This window comes from Sinohyriopsis cumingii, chromosome 17 (genome assembly GCF_028554795.1).
Source record: "Sinohyriopsis cumingii isolate HCF-2022 chromosome 17, ASM2855479v2, whole genome shotgun sequence".
In the NCBI taxonomy this organism is placed as follows: Eukaryota; Metazoa; Mollusca; class Bivalvia; order Unionida; family Unionidae; genus Sinohyriopsis; species Sinohyriopsis cumingii.
In genome coordinates, this window is record NC_142977.1 from 105,438,192 (window position 1) to 105,465,504 (window position 27,313).

The 27,313-nt window shown below is 34.8% G+C and overlaps 1 protein-coding gene across 1 annotated transcript; it reads left to right on the plus strand.

Moving 5' to 3' along the window:
* The first annotated feature begins 14 nt into the window (after positions 1-14).
* LOC149779612 (E3 ubiquitin-protein ligase E3D-like) lies at positions 15-27,300 on the plus strand. Its single transcript, XM_089940402.1, has 8 exons — positions 15-146; positions 5,347-5,709; positions 7,810-8,087; positions 13,047-13,137; positions 16,996-17,116; positions 20,494-20,627; positions 22,974-23,136; positions 26,882-27,300. Exons 1-8 carry the CDS (start codon positions 67-69, stop codon positions 26,915-26,917), a joined length of 1,266 nt encoding a protein of 421 aa, XP_089796528.1. The 5' UTR covers positions 15-66; the 3' UTR covers positions 26,918-27,300.
* The last annotated feature ends 13 nt before the right edge of the window (positions 27,301-27,313 follow it).

Here is a 27,313-nt window from a genome sequence, read left to right on the forward strand (position 1 = left end):
TGAGGTTAGGGATACCCTGGGCATGAGGTTATTGGAATTCCCCAAGTACATTTTTATATAGAATAAATGGCTCTGCAGTTGGTAGTAGTGTATGCAGAATTAAAGAAATCTCTGTCATCATTAACCATAGTAATACGGTTAGACAGGTAAACATTGATGAATAAGTTTTAAAGTTAAGGCATGCAGTCTTAAATCAGATCGTTCAATAGTCATTTGATAGTGATATATCATATATGGTACGTCAGTAAGATAGACCAAGTAGATCTCCGCTCTTTTTTCTTCTTCGTTTTTTTTTATAGTTGTTGACATAACTGGTAGCACTACTAGTAATGATAGAACATAAACGTATCAGTCTAGTCAGTAAGGCAATATTTACGGGACAAGCTAACTTTGGACAGACCTAATCCTAGTCCTACATTGTAAGACATACCACATGTTATTTTTGTTTTAGTGTCAGCCGCCCAAAACATAAATATCAGCGTCGGGGTCTTACATGTACGATTAACTTAATCTGAGGTTTCTCTGACCCCTATCACCCCATTTGTTATATTTGGATACTTATTTTGGGGGTGTAGTTATGTCCAAATGTAAAAAATGGAGTGGCATGTGTCAGGGAAAACTCGGATTAGGACAGACCAGAAATGCAGGCATATATATTTTCAAAGTCAATGGCTACTTATGCTATATGAGCTAGATTTGTTATCGACATAGAAATGTTTAACATATATGTCTATGCTGTGAGTCACTTGTTAAGATATTGACCCCAAAATGTTGGTTGATTGTTATGGGTTTAATGCCATTTAACAGCACATGACAAGCTATATATAATATGGCAGTCAGTATATTTGGTGGCGGAAGAACTGCCAACTCACAGGAAGATACTGGCAAGCTTTCTCATGAACCCACATTGGCCAAGTCTGAGAATTGAAAACAGACAGGCAAACATGAGATGTTAATGATCTGTTAAGGTGAGTGCCTTAGACCACATGGCTACCCACCCGACCCAATCAGAATGTAATTTATTTTCTATTATGCAAAATTTGTGTCATGTAATTATGTTGGCAAAAACTATTAACTTTGAAAAACAAATGAATGGCCATGAGAGTCACATTCACAAATACAAAAACTGCAAAACACAGGAAGTTACCACTACTCAGTTGTATGTTCGGTAGGAGTCCCTGAAGGTGCTTACTAAGTCAAATCCTGGTTGGACCAACATGGCATGCTCACATACAGAACAATTTACTGCATTATGCCACTGAAAACTTGTGAAGAATTTGTTCTTAATGAAAACAACATGGCACCTTCCCTTGAGTCTTGTAAATATTTTAGCCAGGCATCAATTTGTATGCAAATATTGTGACAATTGTAAACTTTTAATATTACTAGACACTTTATATGGTTTATTATTATTAATATTATTATTATTATTATTATTATTATTATTTTCAGTATCCCACTACAACAGTTTCATGTTACATTTCCATTTCTGCTTTCTCCATGCATAACTGTGTAATGTTTAGTACATATTGTTGTTTCTGATCTTAGGTCACATTTTTGGCTGACCTTGGTTTCCATCCTTTGTCTTTATTCAGGAATGAAGTCCAAGCAAATTGGTTATCCATGTGGATAACATGAATTTATTCTTATCACTCGTACCTTATTTCTCGTACCTTATCACTCGTACCTTTCTTTATTACTTTTAAATGCTTTTATTATGACTTCATTACTACAGACCTATACAAAGTTTGCAAAATTCCATCCATCAAGCATGTAAATAGTTAGGTTTTCTTTCAGTTTTTTATGTTACTTGTGTTCAGTGTTTGTTTTGTATTTCAAAGTTGTTTATTAGGAGCTTAAATAGTTCAAAAGATAAAGATCAGAATCTGTTTTATATATTTGTATCAATTCTGTTTTATCTCTGTAACCACCAACACCATCTATTAAACTATGTTTTATGGCTGTTCATGCATTGATAAAAGGAAAATATATTCACAAAAGTGGTTTCAAAAAAATATGATAACCTGACACCCAGGGTCACTCTAATTTCAGATCAGAATCCTCCAAGCCGGTGCCTGTCAGGCTTGTTAAAAAAAGATCTAATTTGACTTTGAAATCTTCAGTTGAGCTGATGAAATGCTGAAATTTATTTTCAAGATGTTGATTATTAATATTGAAATTGTACAATACTGTAAGCTCCTTATGAGGATCATAATACTAATTCTGTCAACAGCTGTCACTTTTTGTACAAGGTGAAGCATGAATGGGGAACAGATTGCCTGGCTTACGTATAACATGTGATCTATAAATGGGGAACATTGCCTGGCTTACGTATAACATGTGATCTATGAATGGAGAACAGATTGCCTGGCTTACATATAACATGTGATCAATGAATGGAGAACAGATTGCCTGGCTTACATATAACATGTGATCTATGAATGGAGAACAGATTGCCTGACTTATGTATAACTAGTGCTCACTTTGCTTTTGCATACATGTGATTCTAAAATGTCATTTGGGATAATTATTTTTTTTGGTGGGGGGCATCTCTTTATATAAAAAATTTTTCCTAAAAACTACATTGAATGCCCCAGCCTAATTTTATGGGTAGCTAGAGGCATTGTGCTATGCATTGGTAAATGCTTATAAAATATTTAAAAAGTAATACTTTTTCTAAAATATGTGCTTTTGTTTTTCTGTCTTTGTATTTGTCTGAATTTTTTTAGTATTTGCATGAAAGTTTTGTTCTCTCACTTCCCTTTTGAAGTCAAAGTCTGTCCTGTACTGATCTTTTTTTTTAAAGGTCATTTTTTTCCTTCTCAGTTAGTTTAATAAATCGGTATATTTATATTCTTTCTCATCAAGCTTTTCAATGAAGTCAAGTTTATAATAAATAATAAACCATTCTCCTTACAGTCTCATTTTCATTCTCTACAGCTCCCATTTTCTGTTGTTTTTATATATTTCTTTTGGCTTTTTTTCTTTGGTCTAAGTTGCTTCTTTCTCTTCCCTGTAGTCCATTCCGTAAAAGTCTGCTGCATATGGGTTGTGTCTGATGATGTCTGGGTTTCTGCTTTTTGGATTGCTCCTCTTTGCAGTTTTTCCTTTGTTACTGTTATTGAGTGGGTTGTATCTTTTCTGGCATTTTCAGATTCATCCAGATCTTTTGAAATTCCATCTTTATGTTGCTGGGTTTGTTCTTCTTGCTTTTTTTTTTGTTTACTTTTTTCCTGACTCTGTTGCTGTCTGTGCTGTTGCTTCTCCTGTTTTTTTCCTGTTCTTTATCTTTTACTTCTGTTCGCTGCTGGCGTTTCTCCATTTTCTGTTTTTTTTATTTGTTGATTTTGTTGTTGTTTGTTTTGAATTGTCTGGGCTATTTTTTTTGTTTACTCTGTTGTCATTCTGTCTTGGGTAGATTGTTATTGTCACTGATGTGTGCAGTTTTCTGTTCTAGTTTTGTTGAACATTTCCTTGGTGTGTGTCCTACTTTTCCAAATTTTTTACATTTCCTGTGGTATATGCACCCTCTATGCCACATCTTTATTATGTAGGAAAAACACCTTCTTCATTATTTTAATCTTCTCGTTTTCAATTTCTAAGATTCTAACTCATTTCTAATGGCATACCTTGCATGGTTGTCCATTCTGTTACTTGGATTTGGAATTTCTTTTCAAACCATTAAACTGTGGCTTCCAAAGGTATTTCTAATGGTATATTAAATATGTCGAGCTTTTCTGTTGTTTTCTTTATCTTTCTCAAGATGGGTGCTGGATCTTTAATATTGACAGTTTTTCCACCTATGTCCATTTTTCCATACATTAGTATTGGTTGGTTCTTTTTCCCTGCTGGTCTCAAAATGTGTCCTTTATCTCCTTTTCTGTTCAGTGCTAACACTAGTTTGGTAAAATATCTATTTCTTATCTCTAAGGCAACCAGTATCGTCACCATTGTGGGTCTCTTCTCCATGGGTATTCCACACAAATCAATCTCTAGTGTCCCCTTCTTGTAAGAACTTTCCAGAAATGCTCCTTCTCTGGTCTCTGATCTTATGGTTTCTGATAATTGCTTGCTCTGCACCATTTTTTCCCCGCATGTGTGACAGAGTCTCTCTTTTTTTCTAGTTATTTTTTTTTAGTATTTCATGTTTATACTGTCAATTCCTGCATATTCACACATAGATTTTCACAAACTCCTATAATTCCTGTTCTGTAGTCTTTCAGGTAGTTTGTTTCATTCGTGTCATGGCAAGTGTTTGGGTAAAATCGGAAGACTTTTCTTCTCAAGGATAATTATGTGCAGTATAGAAACCAACCAGAACCAGTCTAGTGTGTACTGTAACAATTCCAGCAATCTCTGCAACTGGTGCAGTGAAGCATGGCCTCATAATGGGATAAAGGCTAGATGTTGTACACAAGAAGTTGTTAAATGATTACTGTATTGTTGTAGTCTGGAGAGTTTATGCCAGATGTGTGATGTTTTTTTTTCAGGTACTTGTATTATAAGTAATAAAGGGATTAAACAAGTTCCTGTTAGCTTACAAGTCTTTGATTAAAAATGCCAAAGTTGCTATAAAAAGGAAAGACATTTAGGCAAAACATGTATATTGTGTTTTCTAATGGTCTTGGTTACTTGCAATTATTAATGATGTTTCAAGTTAAAGTTTAAAGACATGCTTCATATGCTAATGAACTTAACACTGTTGATCCACTGAGTAAGAGGGACATTGATAGTGCAATTAGACAATGGCTAACTTTAGGACCTGATGAAAAATACTGCTTTATTTAAAATGTTTTGAGATGCAAATAAATACAAAAGTCAGCTTAATACGATTTTGTTTTATCTTTTCATATTTGAAGTATAGCAGTTGCATGTTGTATGATATCACAAAAGAGAATATGGAAATCTGAGTTTGGGCATATGATTTTGTTTAAATCACCAGCCATGGACCTGTGTCTAAAAAACAATTTCTTTGAGCACTGAAGTTTTAAGCTGGTCAAACAATATCAAGACATTAAGAAACATTATTGGTGCCAAAATCAAACATGTTTTGTTACAACTAAGCATTACTCACCCGTTAACTGTTTTGGCCACAAAATTGTGTGTGTTGAATTGAGTTAAAGACTGAGACTCCATTAATAACAGTGACACACATGAGATACATTTAGATTTAGTATTATTAAAATGGCCCAGATCTGAAATAGAAGGAATATTGGGTGGTAGGGTTTTGGTCCTTTATTGTTAATATAATAAAAGGTTATTTTTGCATGTAGTTTCAGTCTTTTCATTTTTTCAAAACTCATTAATTAATCCATATTCTTTTATTCATATATTCATTCATTTTAGCATTACAAGAAGATGGAGTTTTGATGAAGCAACAATTGATATTGAAACAGACAGGATAGTTCTGATAACACCTGAGAGTAAGGATGCCCTTATATTCCAGCTGGAAGGTATAGAATTATCTCCCTTGACCTGTCGTGGGCTGAAATTCCTTTCATCAGGGGAAATAACCCTCACAGCACAGCTCAGGAAGTCTGGATCAGACATAAATATTAAAGATGGTGTGATCACTAAGACAGTTGAGACTGTGGAAATGGCAAGAACATCCTTCACCAGCCAACAGTCAGACATGGTGGATAAAGTACAAAGGTTTCAAGACAAGTGGCATTGTTCCAAATGTGGACAGAAACTCCTATCTGTTAACTGGTATGTCCAAAGCAACTTAAAATATTATTACCATATCTGATGTGAAAAGCACCTATGGCTCATTGAAAATTCATGGCATAAGGCAGAGCATATCAGATGTTGTTTATTAATTTCCAAACAATAACTAGAGTTCTCCACTATCTAAAGTGACCAAACCTGTCTTAAAAGACTACTGCGAAGACAGACCAGACTCTCAATGAACATATTGATTACTTGCATAGTATTATGACCTGACATTAGAGACCATCTATCTTGTGAGACCATTATTTTTTGCCCAAAAGAGTTGTCTTTAGGGTATGGAAGAAACATGTTGAATTTCAAAGGTCAAGGACGTAATAATGATAAAAGAAGGAAAACAGTTTCCACACAGTATCTTGACTGTATACCTGGTATCTTGACCTAAATTTGTAAATGGCTTGCATTTGAGGTAAGAGACCTGTTGATTGGTAGTTAAATGTCATGGTCACAGTGAATGAAGGTAAATGGTCTTCATTTGGCATATGAAAGACTCATTTTGGGGTCAGAGGTCAAGGTCATGTGGATTAATGATTACTGTTGATAATGTGAAAGAGAACATGCAGGTTTTAAACTTTGTTTAATATCATTATATATGAGCATTACATTTAGTACAAATAGAGAAAATGCACCAAAAATGTGAATATACCCAGAAGCTTAAATGAACAGATACTTCCATAGTTGTAATGATGCAAGCCACATATTCGTTAATGTGTCATTTGTTTGAGATGACTGTTTACAGGTGTCCATATATATTTAATCCTTTGATGTGTAATTTTAATCTAAGAGAAAGTGGAATAACATCATAGTCACTGTTCCATTTAAGATGTTCACTATTCCATTTGTTGTTCACTATTCCATTTGATGTTTTTAAACAGGCCCAACCTATCAGTAAGAGGTATCACAAGTCTTTAAACAGGCCCAACCTGTCAGTAAATGTGCCACATTTTCTTCAGATAGGCCCAGCCTGTCATTAAGATGTGTTACAAGTCTTGAAACAGGCCCAACCTATAAGTAAGAGGTGTCACCAGTCTTGAAACAGACCCAACCTGTCAGTAAATCTGTCAGAAGTTTTTAAACATGCCCAACCTATCAGTAAGAGGTATCAAAAGTCTTTAAACAAGCCACCTCAGATGCGGGATGTTGCAGGTTCAAAGCCCGGCTGAGTCAAACCAAAGACTTACAAAAATGGTACTAACAGCTGCTTTGCTTGGCGCTCAGCATTAAGAAGTCAGTGTTAGGACTGATCAGCCTGGTGTCAGGATAATGTGACTGGGTGGGACGTGATGCTACATGTCTGCAGCATGATGCCCCAGTGCTAGACATCACTATAAAGTGCCACACTGCAGACATTGTAACAACATGACTAATGTTTTTAAAAAACTACATCAAAAATCCAAATCACACACATCTATATACCAGCCCATGATAAATATACAATTAGTGTTTGACTTTCTTTGAGAGGGTATCATGGGTGGCCCAGAACTTCTGCACCCATGTTAAACTTTATTTAAAGTTCTAACAACGTAATACACATACATGTACTATCAGTAGTGCAGATGTTCATATTATATTGCCTTGGAGGAAACAAGCAACCTTGAATAGGTGACCAATTCTACTTTAATTTATACTTGTACTGAAAGGTTTTGTTAAGTCTTTCCTAAGCTGGAATCAGGAATCAAACCTGAGCCCCCAAGGACAAAAGTGAGAGTTTTATGGTAAATTTATCTACATCTCCATGTGTTTTGGATAGATAAATGTATATTAATATATGTGCATATTGTGAATATCTTTTATGTATGAGTGTTAATTTGGGGCATTTTGAGGTTGGTAAAAACCATCAGTTTAAAGACACAACAATTACCTTTTTGTGAAGACATTAAGCCCAATTCCACAATCGCCAAAATTTATATCCTGATAAAAGCATTATTTTTGCAAAACCATGTAAATTGATACCCATAAAAAAAATTCACTCATAGAATGCAGTTTATGTATTGAATTTTATTTATTAATTGTGTCAGATGATTAGATTTTTCATCAAAATGCTAAAAATGCAAATACTAAATTATTGAATATTTTTTTCAGCATCTTCTCAAGAATTCTTCCCCTGCCATCAGAGAACTGGTCAGATTTTATGGATATGTGGTTCTGTCACAAGCATGACAATGAGGATGATGTGCTGGATAAAGGGAAGCTACTCCCAAAATCTGGAGAGTGTTTTGTGGGGGATACCTACATGCTAGTGAATTACAGCCATACAAGTCCTGACTGTGTAAGAATTACTGAGGATGGCATGGCATTGTGCACAAGATGTGGTGGACAACTTGGAACCATGGAGGCTGTGGAATCACCAGATCAGAATGGTAACATTAAATTTTGGTTGTAATCAAATTTATTTCTTAAACATTACTTTGTTCAAGGAAACTAGTGTATACAGGACAGTCATCGAACAGGACCAATTTGTCTATTATCAGCTGTGATCCATATAAAGGAATCTTCTACGAGCTTTAGGTTTTTACATCTACATGTGTATATAGTCTATATTTTTGTAAGTAATGATCACTAACCTTTCAAGTAAGATTTTACTTAGCTCATATGACAAGGCTTTTCTTGGGACTTCACCACCAACAGTTCCAATGCTATTCACATAGCATATTAGAAAAATCAAGAGACCTAAGCCCATTTTCATGAGTTATTATTAGTCAGTGTCTAAGATATATATATATATATATATATATATATATATATATATATATATATATATATATATATATATATATATATATATATATATATATAATCTGCTAGCTGACTAGTCAGTGTCTAAGATATATATATATATATATATATATATATATATATATATATATATATATATATATATATATATATATATATATAATCTGCTAGCTGACTAGTCACTCAAATTATGTCAACTAGGTTGACTAGTGCTGCAGATTTTGTATCATTAAAAACACACACATCACCATCACCACCAAAATCCTACCATCAAACTGAGCAAATTGTCTCTGAAACACATGCCTGAAACAGATCCAGCAGGGAATTTCTTACTGAGAGGATGGCAAGATGGCATACCTTTGGAACAGAAGAAGGGAGAACATTTTTGGCAGCTAAAGGCCTATGATGCCCATAATGAAATCTAGAGCTATGCCCACTTTGAAGTAGAAACAGACAGACACACGTTTGTATATGTAACCTACATGAAATAAACTGGAAATTAATTTGAAATAAATAGATAGTAATTTAATTTTAATTTGGTGTTTTAGAGATTTAAATATAAACAGAGGAGGGGGATCTAAATAGGCAGAGGGGAGGAGCTAGAAGGCTCTGGTGGTAGAGGGGAAGAGCTACTAGAAGGCTCTGATGGTAGAGGGGAGGAGCTACTAGAAAAAGCTCTGATGGAAGAGGTGAGGAGCTAGAAGGCTCTGATGGTAAAGGGGAGGAGCTAGAAGGCTCTGATTGTAGAGAGGAGGAGCTAGAAGGCTCTGATAGTAGAGGGGAGGAGACAAAAAAAGATGGCAGAAGGGAGGAGCTAGAAGGCTCTGATGGTAGAGGGGAGGACACTTGAGGCAAATGGTCTGATTCCCCAGTTTCTTTCTTGCGAGAGCACTGTTATAGATACACACTTAGTGTTGAGCAATATGCAACAACAAACTATCTGTCATATTTGCAGCGTCAAAGTAAATGTCAAAGTGAACTGGAAAAAATAATATATGTTGACTCTAAAGATAAAGACTACTATTAGGCACTGTAGCAATCAAAGATTTCCCTTAGAGATAACTGCATCTGCCAGATGGCATGCCCAGCCATAATTTTAAAGTATGTGCCTATCTCAAGAAATAAAAATAAATCTTTAAACGTAACAACTGCAAGATGCTTGTCACTGTTTTTCCTGTTACAGTTGCTGCCAGATTGCATGCACAGCCATAATTTTAAAATATGTGCCTATCTAGAGAAATCAAACTAAATCTTTAAAAGTAACAACCACAATATACTTGACACTATTTTTCCTATGTTCTTGTTCAACTCCTGTTTTCATGAATTACACCTTGAGATGACACCTGTTTCTAATTCATCTGCTGCTGTCAGGTCTTGCAGCTTTTCTCAGCATAGATTGCAAACATTTTTTTTTCTGATGGTACAACTTAAATGAGAGATTAGATTTATCAGATGTATAGGCACTCTAATTTTGTTGCTGAAGGCAAGTCTTACAGTTTATGACACTAAAAGCTTTGTTGGCAATAATAGAGAAATCTAAAGCTCTCTTGAAGTTTTCAGTTTATCTGTTTAATTTTTTGTGTAACTTGCAAATTGAATTTTTACCAATGTACCACACACACACACACACACACACACAGACATGCATACATACATACATACATGTATTTATGAAAAATGAGTGGGAAAATGATGGAACATTTGATGGAAATCTTTAGTGCTCATCAGGTTTACTTTTTTCATGCATTTTGATGACAATTTGCTTTGACACGCAAATACAGTAAGATAATTTTGTGTACTGCTGGTCATTTAAACTTATACAAATAGTGAGGGGTGTAAATGTTACTGCTCAACTAATTAGTGATCTAAATTTAAAAATGAAAATGTATCTTCATTTTTAATTAAATATATTGACCTCAAAAGGCATTTCAAAGCTGAATGGGAGAGCAGCATGTTTAATGGTTTAATGATTTTGTATTCAACTACTGGGTTTCTATTTGTCTGTAGTCTGCTAGCCATGTAGATTTTTTTTGCTTTGGTCATGATGTCCTATAATGCAAGGGTATAATGACTGAGTCATCCTAATGTATTTCAAATTTACTGATTTCTGGGTTGTTGTCAGGTAAAATTATTATTATATAGATATCATCCTTCATTTGTGTTTCTTCAAATGATCTTTATGAAACTTGTCAAAAACAGTAAAACCTGTTTTAATGGTCACCTGGCCACAACCATCATTCTAATTTTCCCCCTGGCAAATTTCCTATTTAATTGTTATGTAATCAATGGTCACCTGTCTTTCATGGGCAGCAGCCATGTGTTTCTTAATCAAGCAGTGGTTTCACCCTACCTTCTACAGTCACTGGATCATATCAGCAGTGTATGCTCCAAGTATGCAAATTAAACTTCTTTTGTTTGATGAGCAAGGCATGGTATATATAAAGGTGAGCAAGGCATGGTATATATAAAGGTGAGCAAGGCATGGTATATATAAAGGTGAGCAAGGCATGGTATATATAAAGGTGAGCAAGGCATGGTATATATAAAGGTGAGCAAGGCATGGTATATATAAAGGTGAGCAAGGCATGGTATATATAAAGGTGAGCAAGGCATGGTATATATAAAGGTACATTACAAGAATTAATAGCTGCAAGAAGTATCTCTTCATTCCCTAATCATGTAAGATCCCCTCTAAAAACCGACTATTTTGATCTTGGTGAGTTTGAGCAACTACTTAATCCATCATTTGTTTGGAGTGTGAACATCTGTTTTCATGCCTAATTACAACAGCTGACCTTACAAAAAGTCCTTTGTTTCAAAATCATTAGTAAAGTTTGGGTACAATTTAAAGGAACTGCTGAAAAAATGATAAAAACTCCAACACATGTGGCAATGATAGGAGAATCAGTGATAATGTAATGTACATGATGGAACAGAGTGAGGATACAGTGGAACTTATTATTTTATATTTTGTTATTTTTGTTTTTGTTAAATACTGATACCAGATACAAGTATCTTGATAGTGTACTACTACTGCAAATAATAATACATGCAAAACAATAATGATACTACTAATAATAATAATGCTAATGTATTCAGTGCACAGTAAATGCATTTGTCATGAACTGAGTTTGAGAACTGAACCTGCCTTCAGAGGTCACATGTCTACAATAGCCACTTTGATCTTTTTCCAGGTGTGGTCACTGTAGACAGATTTGACTGTAATTTCAACATGCATGCACATGGCATATTATTTTACTTATTTCATAAATTGCATTTAAATGAGAACAAATGTATGATTCTTTGTATGCAATACATACAGACTTAAAAAACTCCAAGCATTATGGGACCAGACTTTTTTTCTTTGGTAATTTGGATTTTTCATGGTTTCAAAAAGTAGAATGCTCACACGAATAAGTCATACAAGTAATGCAGTAGGTCATTGAAGTAAGTCATACAGATAATGTCTCAAGTCATCCAAGTAAGTCATCCAAGTAATGCAGTAGGTCATTGAAGTAAGTCATACAAATAATGCCTCAAGTCATACAAGTAAGTTATTCAAGTAATGCAGTAAGTCATTCAAGTAAGTCATACAAATAATGCCTCAAGTCATCCAAGTAAGTTATTCAAGTAATGCAGTAGGTCATTGAAGTAAGTCATACAAATAATGCCTCAAGTCATCCAAGTAAGTCATTCAGGTAATGCATTAAGTCATTCAAGTAAGTCATACAAATAATGCCTCAAGTCATCCAAGTAAGTTATTCAAGTAATGCAGTAAGTCATTCAAGTAAGTCATCCAAGTAATGCATTAAGTCATCCAAGTAATGCAATGTGTCATTCAATAATGCAGTAAGTCATCTATAAGTGATACAATGTTTTGAGTTGTCAGAATCTTTAATGTAATTTCTTTCAGCCAGTCATCCAGTATCCCTTAACACATAGACAAGTTGCACTTTTTGCACAATGAGAAAGTTTTAAAGTGGAGGAAACTCTAGATGGATGCCCATTAACCCATGCACAAGCTAATTAGGTCAGTGAATGACACAGTGAATACCAACTGAGTGGCACCTCTAGATGGATGTCCATAAATCCATGCACAAGCCAGTTAGATCAGTGAATGACACAGTACCAACTGAGTGGCACCTCGAGATGGATGCCCATAAATCCATGCACAAGCCAGTTAGATCAGTGAATGACACAGTACCAACTGAGTGGCACCTCTAGATGGATGTCCATAAATCCATGCACAAGCCAGTTAGATCAGTGAATGACACAGTGAATACCAACTGAGTGGCACCTCTAACCATCTTCTTAGGCCTTTAATTTGGTTCATTTGAAAGAGAGGAAAAAATGACATTTTCCCAGTATACGCTACTTTATGTGAACTGAGTATTATCTCCTAATGACATGATTTTGTAAGATTATTCACAGCAAGTAAATTTTATTGATAAGCAGAATCTCAACTCCCATCTAAAACAATATGGAATGAAAATGTTGTACACACATAATTTATGAAAATCTATCTCAGTCAGCATACTCTTTTTTAGATTTATTTTACATTTGTGTTTTTTTTTTAAATACAGGTTTCCATGGAAACAAGGGATGCCTAAAATTATTTCTACATACTATATATATTGGAAACATTGATGCACTTACATTTGAGGACATAAACAGGTAAACATTCATTAAATATCACATTGAATCTTACTATCAGATTCCACACTGGTTTCAGTTTTTGGGCAAGGTGACTTCCCTTCCTGGCTAAAATAGGACAAAATGGTGGGAAAATAGGGGAAAGCGATTTTCGAGAGATCAAAATGTTCAAAACAATCACTTAAAAACCAATCACTGTCCCTTGCTATAAATCCCCTGACTGCACCACTGCCTGTCACTATAAAGCCTATCTGTATATCATTGTCCCTTACTGTAAAGCCCCTCAGTGTACCAGTCTTTCACTAGAAGCATATCAGTATATCATTGTCCCTTACTGTAAACCCCTCAGTGTACCAGTCTTTCACTAGAAGCATAACAGTATATCATTGTCTCTTACTGTAAAGTCCCTCAGTATACCACTATCCCTCACTAGAAGCCCATTAGTATACCATTGTCCCTTTCTGTGAAGCTTCTCAGTGTACCACTGTCCTTAACTTGAAACGCATCAGTATATCATCATCCCTTACTGTACAGTCCCTCAGCGTACCATGTCCCTCACTAGAAGCCAATCAGTATATCATTGTCCCATACTATAAACCCCATACATGCCAACCATTATGCTTTTGGCATAATGATTTTTTTTCATCATATTATGTTTTCCATGAAACTGCATATGGATTATGCTTTTTGCTTTTTTGCTACATTAAAAAATAAAAATAAAGCAATAAAAAGTTGTTGTTGTCATTTTATTATTATCTCTTTAATTCCATTCATATAAATTTGAGAATATTCTTAAAAAGGTGACTGCTGTGTAAGGATAGTGCAAGAATACTTTCCTTATTTGCTACTTATAGGAACTGTATATGACCCCATTTCCAAGAAATCAGATGGGTTTCTTCAAAAATGAACATTACCTAACAGATTCATTTTGTTGATAGTATAGTTAGTTATTGAACCAGTCTATATTTTTTTAAGAAAATGGTGACATATGCTATGTGATGGAAAATGTTAGAGCAGATGGATCTTTTCAAACTTCAAAATGTGTCGGATGAGACACTATTTTACAAACTTTTAAAAAAGAATATGAGAGTAATGTAATACAGCATTCTGAGCACCTAACAATGATCATTGTACCATTCCAGTTCAAGATAATTCAGCGAAAGTTACACCATCATGTAGACTAGATGAAGTGAGTGCTGAATATAAATAATTTTTCAGTATATTTCTTTTGTTTGTATTCTGGTTCTAATCAGTATGGATTTTGCCCTTTGTGACAAGAATTTTTACCAGCTGCAGAGCCAGGTTAGTTGTTAAAATGTTTCTTTTTCATACATGCTGTAATTCAGGCATGTAATATATATAGATTACACTTTTTATGCCCAAATTAGGCAATTTTGATACCATTGTCCCTTACTGTAAAGAATCAGTGTACCACTGTCCCTCACTAGAAGCCCATCAGTATATCATTGTCCCTTACTGTAAAGCCCCTCATTTTACCACTGTCCCTCACTAGAATCTCATTGTCCCTTACTGTAAAGCCTCTCAGTGTACCACAGTCTTTCACTAGAAGCCTATCAGTATATCATTGTCCCTTACTGTAAAGCCTCTCAGTTTACCACTGTCCCTCACTAGAAGCCTATCAGTATATCATTGTCCCTTACTGTAAAGCCTCTCAGCCTACCACTGTCCCTCACTAGAAGCCTATCAGTATATCATTGTCCCTTACTGTAAAGCCCCTCAGTCTACCAATGTCCCTCAGTAGAAGCCCATCACTATATCATTGTCCCTTACTGTAAAGCCCCTCATTGTACCACGGGGCCCCGAGTGGCCGAGTGGTCTAAAGCGCTCACCGTTACGGATCACTGCCATCTCACCTCTGTCTGCGTGAGTTCGAGTCTCAGCCTCGGCTAACGTTGGTACGTGAGAAAGCCTGCCAGTAGCTTATCGTGGGTCGGTGGTTCTTCCCGGGGTTTTCCAGGGTTCTTCCTCCACCAATTATACTGGCCGCCATGTATAGCCTATCTTGTGCTGAAAAATGGCGTTAAACCCTACAACAACAACAACAACAACTCATTGTACCACTGTTTCTCATTAGAAGCCCATCAGTATATCATTGTCCCTTACTGTAAAGCCCTTCATTTTACCACTGTCTCTCACTAGAAACTCATTGTCCCTTACTGTAAAGCCTCTCAGTTTACAACTGTTCCTCACTAGAAGCCTATCAGTATATCATTGTCCCTTACTATAAAGCCTCTCAGTGTACCACAATCCCTCAATAAAACCACATCAGTACATCATTGTCCCTTACAAGAAGCCTATTGGTATGCCAATGTTCCTTTGCATAAAGCCCCTCTATGTACCACTATCATTCACTATAAAGTCCTTCTGTGTACCACTGTCGTTCTCTAAAAATCACATCAGTATACCACTGTCCCATGCAGTAATCTAATCAGTATATGTTGAGTCCAGCTGCAGACTGCACAGATCCACGTCTGTCATCACATGATGCACTGGATGATCTGGGTCTTCTCAGTTTGTTAGGAGTAATCAGTAGAAACAAACAACATAGACCCTGCCTACACATTATGCAATGGCAGATCAGGGTCTATGTTGTTTGTAGTTTGACTCAACTTTCAGATGAGCATATATCTATTTTAAAAAATTCAAGACTGTCACTGGTCACAGTCTTTTTGGAACATCGCTCAAAATAAGGCGACATCTTTTATAAAATGAATCAGGGCTCCATTTGGCCAAGTGGTCTAAATAGCTTGCCTTTACCAATCACTGCCATCTCACCTCTGTCCAAGTGGTTTTGAGTCTCAGGTTCAGCCAATGTGGGTATGTGAGAAAGTTGCCAGTAGCTTCCTATGGTTCGGTGGTTCTTGCTTTCACTTTCCTGAGTTCTTCCACCAGCTACACAGCCTGCTATGTATGCTGTGTACTATCATGCACTAAAATGGTGTTAAATCCCCCAAAAGAACAACTTATAACATGAATCACTTTTATGACTCTTATGAACAGCATAAATGAAGGTGAAATTCTTTACCATATGAACAACATTATAAAGAGGTATTTCTGTTCCATATGAACAAAATTATAAAGAGGAAATTCTGTACAATATGAACAACATTATAAAGAGGGAATTCTTTACCATATGAACAACATTATAAAGAAGGAATTTTATATCATATGAACACATTATAAGGAGGGAATTTCATACCATATGAACAACATTATAAATGGGAAATTCAGTACCATATGAACAACATTATAAAGAGGAAATTATGTACTGTTTGAACAACATTATAAAGAGGGATTTGGTATCATATGAACATTATTATAAAGAGAAAATTATGTGCCAGATGAACAATATTATAAAGAGGGAATTCTGTATATATGAACAACATTATAAAGAAGGATTCTCTATCATGAACATTATCAAGAGGAAATTCTCTACCATATGAACAACATTTTAAAGAGGGAATTATGTGCCATGAAAACAGCATTATAAAGGGGAAATTCTTTATCATATGAACAACAGTATAAGTAGGAAAATCAGTACCATATGAATGACATTATAAAGAATGAATTCTCTACCATTATATATTTTCAGACCAGATGAATACTATAATTGGTCAATGATTTGGATATTGCATTGTTTTTAATTACTTTCATGAAGTATATGATTATAAATCATTGAACCACTAGACCACAGTCTTTTACTACTAACCCAATCAGCTACAAGTGGAAATATTTTCTTAGGCTTTTTTTATTAAAAAAAGCTCCAGTACATTTGTTAACTTTCTTTCCTTACATATGAGCAACTAAAGTATGGATTTGTTACCTTTCTAATTTCATTTTTTTTTCCTTTCATTTCAGAGACATAACTCAATTTGAACATTTTATGTCAGTTTTGCTGATAGAGCAGAGTCGAATGTTCACAAGTTACCGATTCATCATTGAATCTTCAACCTTACCTGACAAAAAGATACAGTGTCTGGTAAAACTTTTTCTGATGTTCTTTTATTTTATTGTCTCAAAAATCCATAAAATGTGGTTCCCAACCATTGTGGTGTTATCCATGACCACATTTTTTACACCACTTTTTTAAAAACACTTTTATGTATCTATACATGTACTTTCAATGGAGTTACCAATAATGTTTCAGATTTTCTTTATACCACTCCAGTGGCCTAGTGGTTAGAGCACCCGTAACGGATGCGTGAGGTCGTGAGTTTGATCCCTGGCCAAGTCATACCAAAGACTTCCAAAAATGGTACTAACAGCTGCCTCGCTTGGTGCTCAGCATTAAGAGGTTAGTGTTAGGACTGGTCGGCCTGGTGTCAGGATAATGTGACTTGGTGGGACATCATGCTACATGTCTGCGGCATGATGCCCCAGTGCTAGACATCACTATAAAACTGTCACACTGCAGACATTGTAGCGATATGACTGAAACATTCTTAAAGCTACATTAAAAATCCAAATCACACACACATGCACACACATTTTCTTTAATATGTTACTTAATGGGAAAAATTTTATTCATATTTTGTCTCTTGTTATGCCCACCATCAATAAAATTGAGAATGGATATTGGATTTTGCACATTCATATATTCATTCATACTTGAGTGTGTACATGTGCTAATTTGTTACAGCCACAATTCATGGAATCTATTTCACAAACCCTTTTGAAAATTGGTATGGGGGATGCATCTATAGGAAAATTAACTATGACAAAATTGGGACACTGTGATGTAATTTTCATGCTTGATTGCTTTATTATTCAGCTATTCATTCACTCATTCTCATGGACCTTGTTTCAGCTACATTATGAAAAATTTGTTGAGGCATTTTAAAAGAGGATCTCAGCCATACCAAAATTAAGTCATTTTGAGCTAATTTTCCCATGTTTTACATTTTTACTGTCCTTTTATTACATCCACAATTTATATATCACCCTATTTTGCACAGACTTATGGAAGTTGGTATGTGAATGCATCTAAAGTAACTGAGCCATAAAAAAATTAGGTCACTGGCCTAATTTTCATGCCTAAGTGACCTTATTTCCAGATGTAAGTGATATTATCTGTATCTTGGACCCCATTATATCATGACTGATCAAACTTTAGACCCTGTACCAATGACACTATGTATGTTGATGTGTCTTTATGAATAACATAGTGCAGTAAAATTTACCACTTTTATGGAGGCCTAGTAATTAGCTGAGATTCACACTGTCCAGATCAGTCTGGGTTGTCATAGCATATTTATGTGTAAGGTACTTAATTCCTATTGCCTTGGCATCAGTAATCCAGACCAGTCTGTCTATTGTCAGCTATTTTAGATGCCTTCCTGTTGGTAAGAGGGTTCATCCTAATAAGTTAACATGTTGCATTACATTGAAACCTATAAAGAGGTTTTATCACTTCTGTATTGACACGAATCAACTCTTTCCTTTTGAGCTAATATTAAGCTCATTTCCATGTACAGTGTAGCTTCAATAATCTGACTCCAAGTAAAGCAAAGTCCCAATAATCTGAGCCCAAATTTAAAAAGGTCCCAATAATTAGACCCAAAGTATGGCATAGTCTAAATAATCTGACCTCAAGTGCAGCATAGTCTGACCCCAAGTGCAGCATGGTCCAAATAATCTGACCCCAAGTGCAGCTTACTCCAAAACAATCTGACCCAAAGTATATCATCCAAATAATCCCACCCCAAGTACAGCATGCTCCAAATAATCTGACCCAAAGTATATCATCGTCCAAATAATCTGACCCCAAGGACTGCATAGTCCAAATAATCGTGCCCCAAATACAGCATAGTTCAGATAATCTAACCCCAATCATCCCATTTCAAATTAACCTTTAAAATGGTTCATACAAGCATGACAAATCATAGAATTTGAGGGGTTTCCCTTCTGAATTTTGAACACTGGCGTAGGATTCACAATTACTAATAGTTAATGGGTTCGACCCATTGGTTTCAACCAGTGTTAACTGACTGCTATTATTTCATCATGTGACTTTTCTACTGTGAACATAGTGCGCACAAACTGGCATAAACTTTTCATCTTGACTTGAGCATTCTTTCACATTAATCAAAATAAACATTAATTGCAACACATTTATGTACTACAATGAGCAGTGGTTGAAGTTAGTTGTCCCACAAACAGGATGATTGGCTCCGATCAACCTGGCTGCAGCTTCTGTCCTCTGATTTCAAGTCAAAAATGTTATTGTTGTGATTGTTTTGTTTTTGAAGAATTCATGTTCACATTATTATTTGTAGATTAAAGTTGAATGGAGCACTATATCGTTATTCTTTTGTCCGACTCGATTAATCTTGGGGATAATTGTGGACTTTATTTTTACCTGTTCTCCATTGTATTCTTATGCAACCTATCAGCAATATACAATTCAGACAATGCATGTTGCCATTACTTTAGCAGTTTTAACCAATGTTAACTGAATGCTATTTTTTCTGATTCAACATTTTTAAAAGTTTACTCTGAAATGTTCAGTGTTAACCTTATTTTTTATGTAATCTTTTTAGGTGATCGTTCATTGTTTGAATGTTGCATCAGTATTCACAATACACCATTTTGACTTTGACCCATTTTTGTGCAGGAATTTGAGAAAAATAATCCTTCATTATGCATCATTGTTGTATAATAAAATTTCTCCATCGGGATCAGAATTGCGTGTCGGCCACTTTTGGCAAAGCCTAACATCTAATGCTTTTACAGATCACTGACATCTTACATCTGTCCACATGGATCGACTTATATGGGTATGTGAGAAAGCTTGCCAGTGCACTCCTTTGGGTCAATTGCTCTTCAGGTCTTCCAGGGCTCTTCCTCAACCAAATATACCGGCTGCCATGTATGGCCTGTTGTGTGCTGAAAATGGTGTTAAACCCCTCAGATCACAAATCCTAAATCTGATACAAAATTGTGACCCTCTCATGGAATTTTTCTATTGAACACATGAACATTTGAAGGATTCTATTAATCCTGCATAACTTTCTCACATAGGCGAACCATATCATACACTTAAGGGAATGAGAGAAAGTGTTATCCATCCTGACAGACTACCGGGTATACCTGGTGGAAAGTAGCTGTTATATTCAATTCATTCATCATTTATATGCTGACTTCAACATTCTCATGTTCCTAGCGATGTCAGATAGTTATGGCTGCACTGCGTTTTGTGTTCTACTTTTGAATAATGGGTGTGTCTGGATGATTTGTTACCTGACCAAAGGTATGTGCTTTTTATATATTTGCCTAAATCAAGATTCATTGTAACTATTGCTAGTATTTCCTTATTTGTTTAACATGGTCTTCATATTTCATTTTGGTCCTCTTCAGGTCTGGCTTCTTGACACAGACCTTACAATTTTCAGAGGTGAGGGTAAAGTAGGTCAAGGTCAAGTTGAAGTGAAGAAGGAAAATGTTATAAAACTCCTCTACAAGTGTAAGCTGTCCTACAACTCAGAAAACAGGTAATTTTTCACTTTGCAATAGATTTTAAATATAAAAGTTTGCCTTTGGTGGCTCTGTATCTGATGGGTTTTTAACTTAAATATTAATTTTACTTTATTTTAAACATTTGCATTGTAGTACTTGGTGATAAATTAGGATGTTTTTGAACTTAGCTAAGATTGAATAATTAAAAAATTATTTGTGAAGTACCCCCCCCCCGAGTCAGCAGCTGCTATCTTCATGTAACAAGAATCCCACTGCACCAATTGGTTTGTGTTCAAAGGTAATCCTAAACAACAGCCACCTTTCTAACATGGACAGTGGACAGCAGATTAATGCTTACTTGCTAACTTGTGAAATTTATTCCTCATAATGGTGTTTACTATCATCCTTTACAGGTAGCTATATAACGGGATTTACTCTCGTCCCTTATGGGTAGCTATGTAACAGGATTTAGTCTCATCCCTTATGGGTAGCTATGTAATAGGGTTAACTCTCATCCCTTATGGGTAGCTGTGTAATGGGGTTTACTCTCTTCCCTTATGGGCCACCACACATAATGGGGTTTCTTTACAGACTTCTCTTGATTCCAAAATTTAACATGCTGACATTGGTTCAGACATACTGATCAAGTACATACCTTAAATTCATATTAAGAGGTAGGTTATCAGATTATCCATCCTGTTGTGTTTTCCTTAACTTTTAGGTTTTGTCACTTTTATAATTACTTGACGGTATTGTTCAGCTCGATTTAGTATGATAATGATATTAAGATGCAGTAAAGTTAACATGGTTTGTTAGCCATCTTGGCTTCTCTCTTTCAGATTATGAAAGGCATTTGAAAGGGTACCAGTCTAAAACTAGTTGATCACATGACAAGCTCGCATCCCTTGTAAGCACCAAGCATTTCAAGTAATAACTGCAAATTGCAGTTGAAGGAATAAATTGTTGCAGAAGTACAAAATCTTGTAGATATTCTCTGTTTAAAAGGAAAAGTGAAAGCAGCTAGACTATGCAAAATGAAGAGAGTCCTTTGATCACTGCTAATAAATCTGATGTCAGAAAGATTAAAAATAAATATTGTCATATATTCTAAAGCAGTGGAAAAATGGAATGGACAGACAATGATAGTTTCAACCAGATGTTTGTACCCATATGTTATTGACAAGATGGTTTTGCACTCTGATTGATGATTATTCTTAATTATTTGAAATGAAAAGCTTTATCAAACTGATTCCATAACAAAGCTGTGAATTTAAATGAAAAAATTAAAACATTAAAAAATTAATTACACCTTTCATACTTGTGTGATCTCTTTCTTAAAAGGTCACCCCTCTTATAAGGCTGCTGCAGGAGGTGTAGCATTAAAAGATAGTGGCCACTGTATTATTCTTGTCTAGTTTTTGTTTGTCGCTTTATGGCTTAGCATCAGAAGTGGGTTATTTAGTGCCAAAGCAATTGGAGTCAAGTGCCTTGTCCAAGAACACACCACATTAACCAGTCTAGGTTGATCCAGTGGTAGAATTTGAACCCACATCCTTTCAGTTGTTAGTCCAGCATGTTAACCACTGATCCACTGTGAATCCTTCCTCTATCAATGGCCTCTTATAACATGCAGTGGGGTCATTATTGTCAAGCCTGTGAGATAAGAGTTACTTTATGTTCAGATTCTGATTTTTAAAACATTCCATAAACATGTAATGATAATGCCATTCATGGGCAGAATTGTGTATTCTTATGAAACTTTGTATGTATTATCATCACTCTTGGGTCAGTTTAAAGGTACAGTTGTGCTTTTGCATTTCCAGTCACAATTTTAGGAGAAAACTGTTCACACAGTGTAGAGGCTGATGCATAATTTGGGTTCAAAATTTCAGATAACTTTTTTTCCATTAGGCCCATCTACATGTACTAAAAGCACTTGAAATTTGAAGGAATGAAATGTATATTATTAATTCCAATGATTCAAATTACACAGTATTATTACGAGGAATCTATTAATGTATACTAATATGAAGTATACGGCTGATAAATTATTTATGAATTTCAAACCATTTTACTATAAAGACCATGAAATAACTTTAGGCATTGAGTACCCAATTAGAAATGGGTTAGACCTAGATCTTCTAACACAAATACTAAATTTTTTAAAATTCCCTCAAGTTCTTCAAAATATATTGCGCAAAAGTGAAAATTGTGATAAAATCAGATGGACGTGACATGACAGAACAGGAACTGAAAAGAATAGCACAGGATGAACAGATATATATACCACTGTATTTACACACAATAGGATATGGTGGTACATAAAAATATATTTAAAATATTAATATATTCAGTAAAACATTTGTTTTTGGTACTTGCAGAATGTCAGAGTGTGTCACAAATGCAGTTATCTCCCTTTGGAAGAAGGACAACTCTGTACACAATTTATCATTGCCCTACTCAACAGCTCTACAGATGATGTCCACATTTATTGCCAACACAAGATGTCTGCCCCCATCACTTCGATACTTGAATGGATTCCATGTAAGTCTGCCACTGGATTAGTGGATCATTATTTATCACACCAGTCAGACAACAGTTTTCTAACCAATCTTAAAATTTGTAATTGTCACAGATTAGAAGCTAAACTTCGCTTAAATCAACTGTATATTATATACCTCTATTTCACTACATTCTTGTGAGGGCATTCATGTCCAGCAGACTTGCTGTTGGCTTCTTCTTTGTATTCAAAAGGATATTTTCAGATCTCTTTGTTGTGGGAGTTCTGCTTCTCTGGGTTCTATTTCTGGTCATGGAAACCCAGTCTTTAAAATTTTATCTACAGTTTTTTTGTTTTTTTTGAATTAACATTTTTTCTTATTCTGAAAACTGAGCATGGGGCTTCATATTTAAGAAGCTATGGACAGGTCAGTATTTTAATCTTTAATCTAGTTGGTCTAGATGTGTTATAGGCTTTTGCAAAATGTATCAAAAATATTACTTAATGTATAATGTTGAAATCTGTGTATTATTCTCAAAGTGCTTTCCAAGTAGATATGGCATGGCTGGTGCACTTTGCTTTGATCCCCAATGAAGTCCAGGTGCTGTTACACTTTCATACTCTTGTTACATCTAAATCACCTGACCACAATGACTTTTAAAGGGCAGCATGATCATTCTTTAAACTGAGAAATCTCAGATTAATTTCTTTATACTCAGTTTTGTCACCTATCAGTGATTTCGTAATATGAGAAGGTGACTTACATGTCACATCCCCAGCAGCATATTACAAGTTAAAAATCTCATGCTTCCAATGCACATGTCTAGTAGTATTGTTGTCAGTAGTGCATTAGGAAATTATCCAAAGTGTTCCAAATATACAGTATTGAACTATGAACAGTGTGAAGGAATAAACTGAATGGATTACATGAACAGAAGTTTTGAAGCTTTATTCAGAATCAGTTGAATGTTGCATTTCTTCAGCTGTTGGTAGTGACCAAGCATTTTACCATGAATACACCCTTATTTATGTACTGAACTGTATGAGTGACTCATCACTTACAGACCCATTCATTTTTGTACTAAACCACAAAAGTAACTTGACACTCACAGACCTGTTTATTTATGTACTGAACTGTACAAATAACTCTGCACTCACAGATTCATTTTTGTATGCATTGAACTTTACAAGTACAGTGCAACCTCGCCATAATGCGCCCCGCTTTAATGCAAATTCGGATATAATGTGGTCGTGGCATGGCTCCTGAAATTTCTTATATTCATTTGCACATAAAAAAATATTTTTTTGTTCCAAGTATGTGAAATAGTGTATGAACAATTTATTGTCATTTTGGGGAAGAGATCACATATGAATTCGAATATAATACGATCATGGCATGGTTCCTGAAATTTTAAATACATGTACATGTCTTTTTCTTGTACCGGGAAAAAAAATATTTTAAGTGTGAGAAATAGTGTGTAAAACATTTATTATCATCCTGGGGAAGAATTTGCATATGAATTCGAATACAATCAGGGCTTGGTTCCTGAAATTTTAAATACATGTATGTGTATTTTTCTTGTACCGGGAATTTTTTTTTTTTTTAAGTACGAGAAATAGTGTGTAAAACGTTTATTATCATTTTGGGGAAGAGTTCACATATGAATTTTAATATAATACGATTGTGGCGTAGCTTCTGAAATTTAACAATTTCACCAGGTTCTTGAAGTGTTATGCCAAAATAAACATTATTGGAAATGTTACTTATTACTGATCCATGAGTAAAGCCAGTAAGGCGTCTTTGTGATTGTCTTCAATTAATTCTGCATACAATCGTTGCTCAAACAATAGCCAACATGTGTTTCTTCTTTAACTGCATACGCAACCAAGCAGGAGACAATGCGGTGGTTGACAAAAGATTCTCACAATTTAATAAACATCAAAAAACATGTTTGCTGTGCTTGGTGGTGTTATTAGAGGCAATCAGTTGACCAGTAATGTCCACTTTATTAGTTGGAAAATTGAAAGGGTATGAAATTGAACATGCGTTCAGCTTAAAAATGTTTTTATAAAAGCGACTTGTGACCATTGCAGGCCTACTGCACTTAGTTCTCGGGTTTTACACATGTATGGTGTTTGTTTATGAACTCATTATTAATTTCCTATTTTTTTAATAAAAATATTTTACGGTTATGGAAAAGCAAGTTCACAAGCGCAAGTCGTTCCCTGCACCTTGCACAATCATTAGTATAGTAGTTTTCACATGTTTCTTTCAATATTCACAAAATCTGAAGTAAAAGTTATATGCATGCTGAAAGCATGTGTTAATTTTTAATTATTCTTGCTGTAGTTGTTCAAACGAATAGGCGTACAAGTGTTAATTATTGGAAATTTGCAATGGATAAATGGACACAGAAACACATGAGAAAATTTTAGCAGTATGAAATTTGATCAGACACCATTCATAGACCCTTCTTTCTTAACCTAATTTTGCTGTTAATTTTTCCCATTGAATTCAGACACATAATGATCTGTGACAAAATTATTGAATAGTTTAAATATGTATGCAATTTTTTCAATGGAATTTGATGTATTATGGATTAATTGCAAGCCCTGATGGTACGATAACAGACGGAAAGTAAATGGTGTGCAATTTTTCAATGGAATTACACACATCATGGATGAACTGCATGCCATGATGGCACGTTTGTAAACGGTGTTGATACCCTATTCTTCATACACATTAGACATGAATACACATATAGGTGCTAATGTGTTGTTCTCTGAAAAAAGTAAAATACTGTAAAACCCTGCATTAATGTGACCCTGCTATTAATGCAATCCAATTTTTTTGGACCCCAATTATCATGTTATAACGTGGTTCCACTGTAACTCAGTACTCACAGACCCATTTATTTATGTACTGAACTGTGTAAGTAACTCTGTACTCATAGAACCATTTATTTATGTACTGAACTGTACAAGTAACTCTGTACTCATAGAGCCATCATTCCGTATCCTCAGAGTTATAAAATTTGAATGCAGTGGACAAACAGTAGCTGGAAGAAAATATATAGGCTCAGAAAATAATTAATTATGGGATAGTCAAGAAATAGGCTTTTGAAATAAGTTAATTATGGGTTCCTCAAGAACATTGAGAATAAAGAGATATAGAAAAATTACCTGCAGAGCACTACAGTAAAGTATACGTCATAATTTTTTAGCTAACGAGATTTGTGCAGTGTTACAATGCATGGCAAAGATGCAAAGTGTGGAGATAAATGGAACATTTAGAGATCTTAAACAATTTGCTAAATTGCTGCTGTTTAATATTCCTTCATGTAACCATGCATTTTCTTTATGCTTTAGTTTAAAATAGCTAGATAATAAAAAATGTGACATGAACTTTACTTTACTTTAATTCGTGCATGTATGCATGCAGACAATACCCCCATTTTGGCTACAGTAATAAATAAATCTAATAATAGTTGATCTCAAGTTAAATATACTTCCATAAATTAATTGTTTATAAACAATATACAATTAATTGTTTGCCTCGATTATCAGATCTATAGAAATCCCTGATTGTTAAAATTATTTATTTTTATTAGTTTTGAATCAAATGCATATACCACAACACCTTCCAAAATATTGGAGAAGAACCCTGGTCTGAAATAGTTATAGTGTAATTTTAATATTTAGCACAGTAGTAGTACACAAGCCTCTTTGAGGAAATTCTCTTCTACATTTCATAACTGCAGCATATATGTGTTACTATCTTCTTTTCAGGTGAGCTTTTTGCATCTTCAGGGAGGCATAACATGATAGAAAATGTAAACATGACAATTATTCACAAGTTACAACAGTACCTGTACTTGCTTGTGATTGACAAGATTCATTGGATGTCCATATCAAGCCAAGACAGGTGTGGAAATGTGGTCATAGATGAGATGTATTCAGCATGAGAAATGAACATTTCTACAGATTTATATTAATGTAAATAGTTAATTTGTGTGAAAGGAATATAATATTAAAAACAAAACCGAAACAACTCACACAGGTTTCTATACAACTTGAATTTTGTAATAACTTTATGAAAACTATATTGACTGGAACCATTGAAGACAGTAACTTTGTATTTTATGATATAATAGGCATGGTTACTCAGTATGAAGTAGTACAAAAAATAAAATTATTGCGTTTTAAAAGTGCCTGCAATAA

Bases quoted from the DNA above. Each gene is read 5' to 3' on its own strand.
- LOC149779612 (XM_089940402.1), top strand. From the start codon at position 67: ATGGCTCTGCAGTTGGTAGTAGTGTATGCAGAATTAAAGAAATCTCTG. The intron at 5,710-7,809 runs GTATGTCCAAAG...TATTTTTTTCAG, and splicing joins AAACTCCTATCTGTTAACTG to CATCTTCTCAAGAATTCTTC. The intron at 23,137-26,881 runs GTAAGTCTGCCA...TCTTCTTTTCAG, and splicing joins GATACTTGAATGGATTCCAT to GTGAGCTTTTTGCATCTTCA.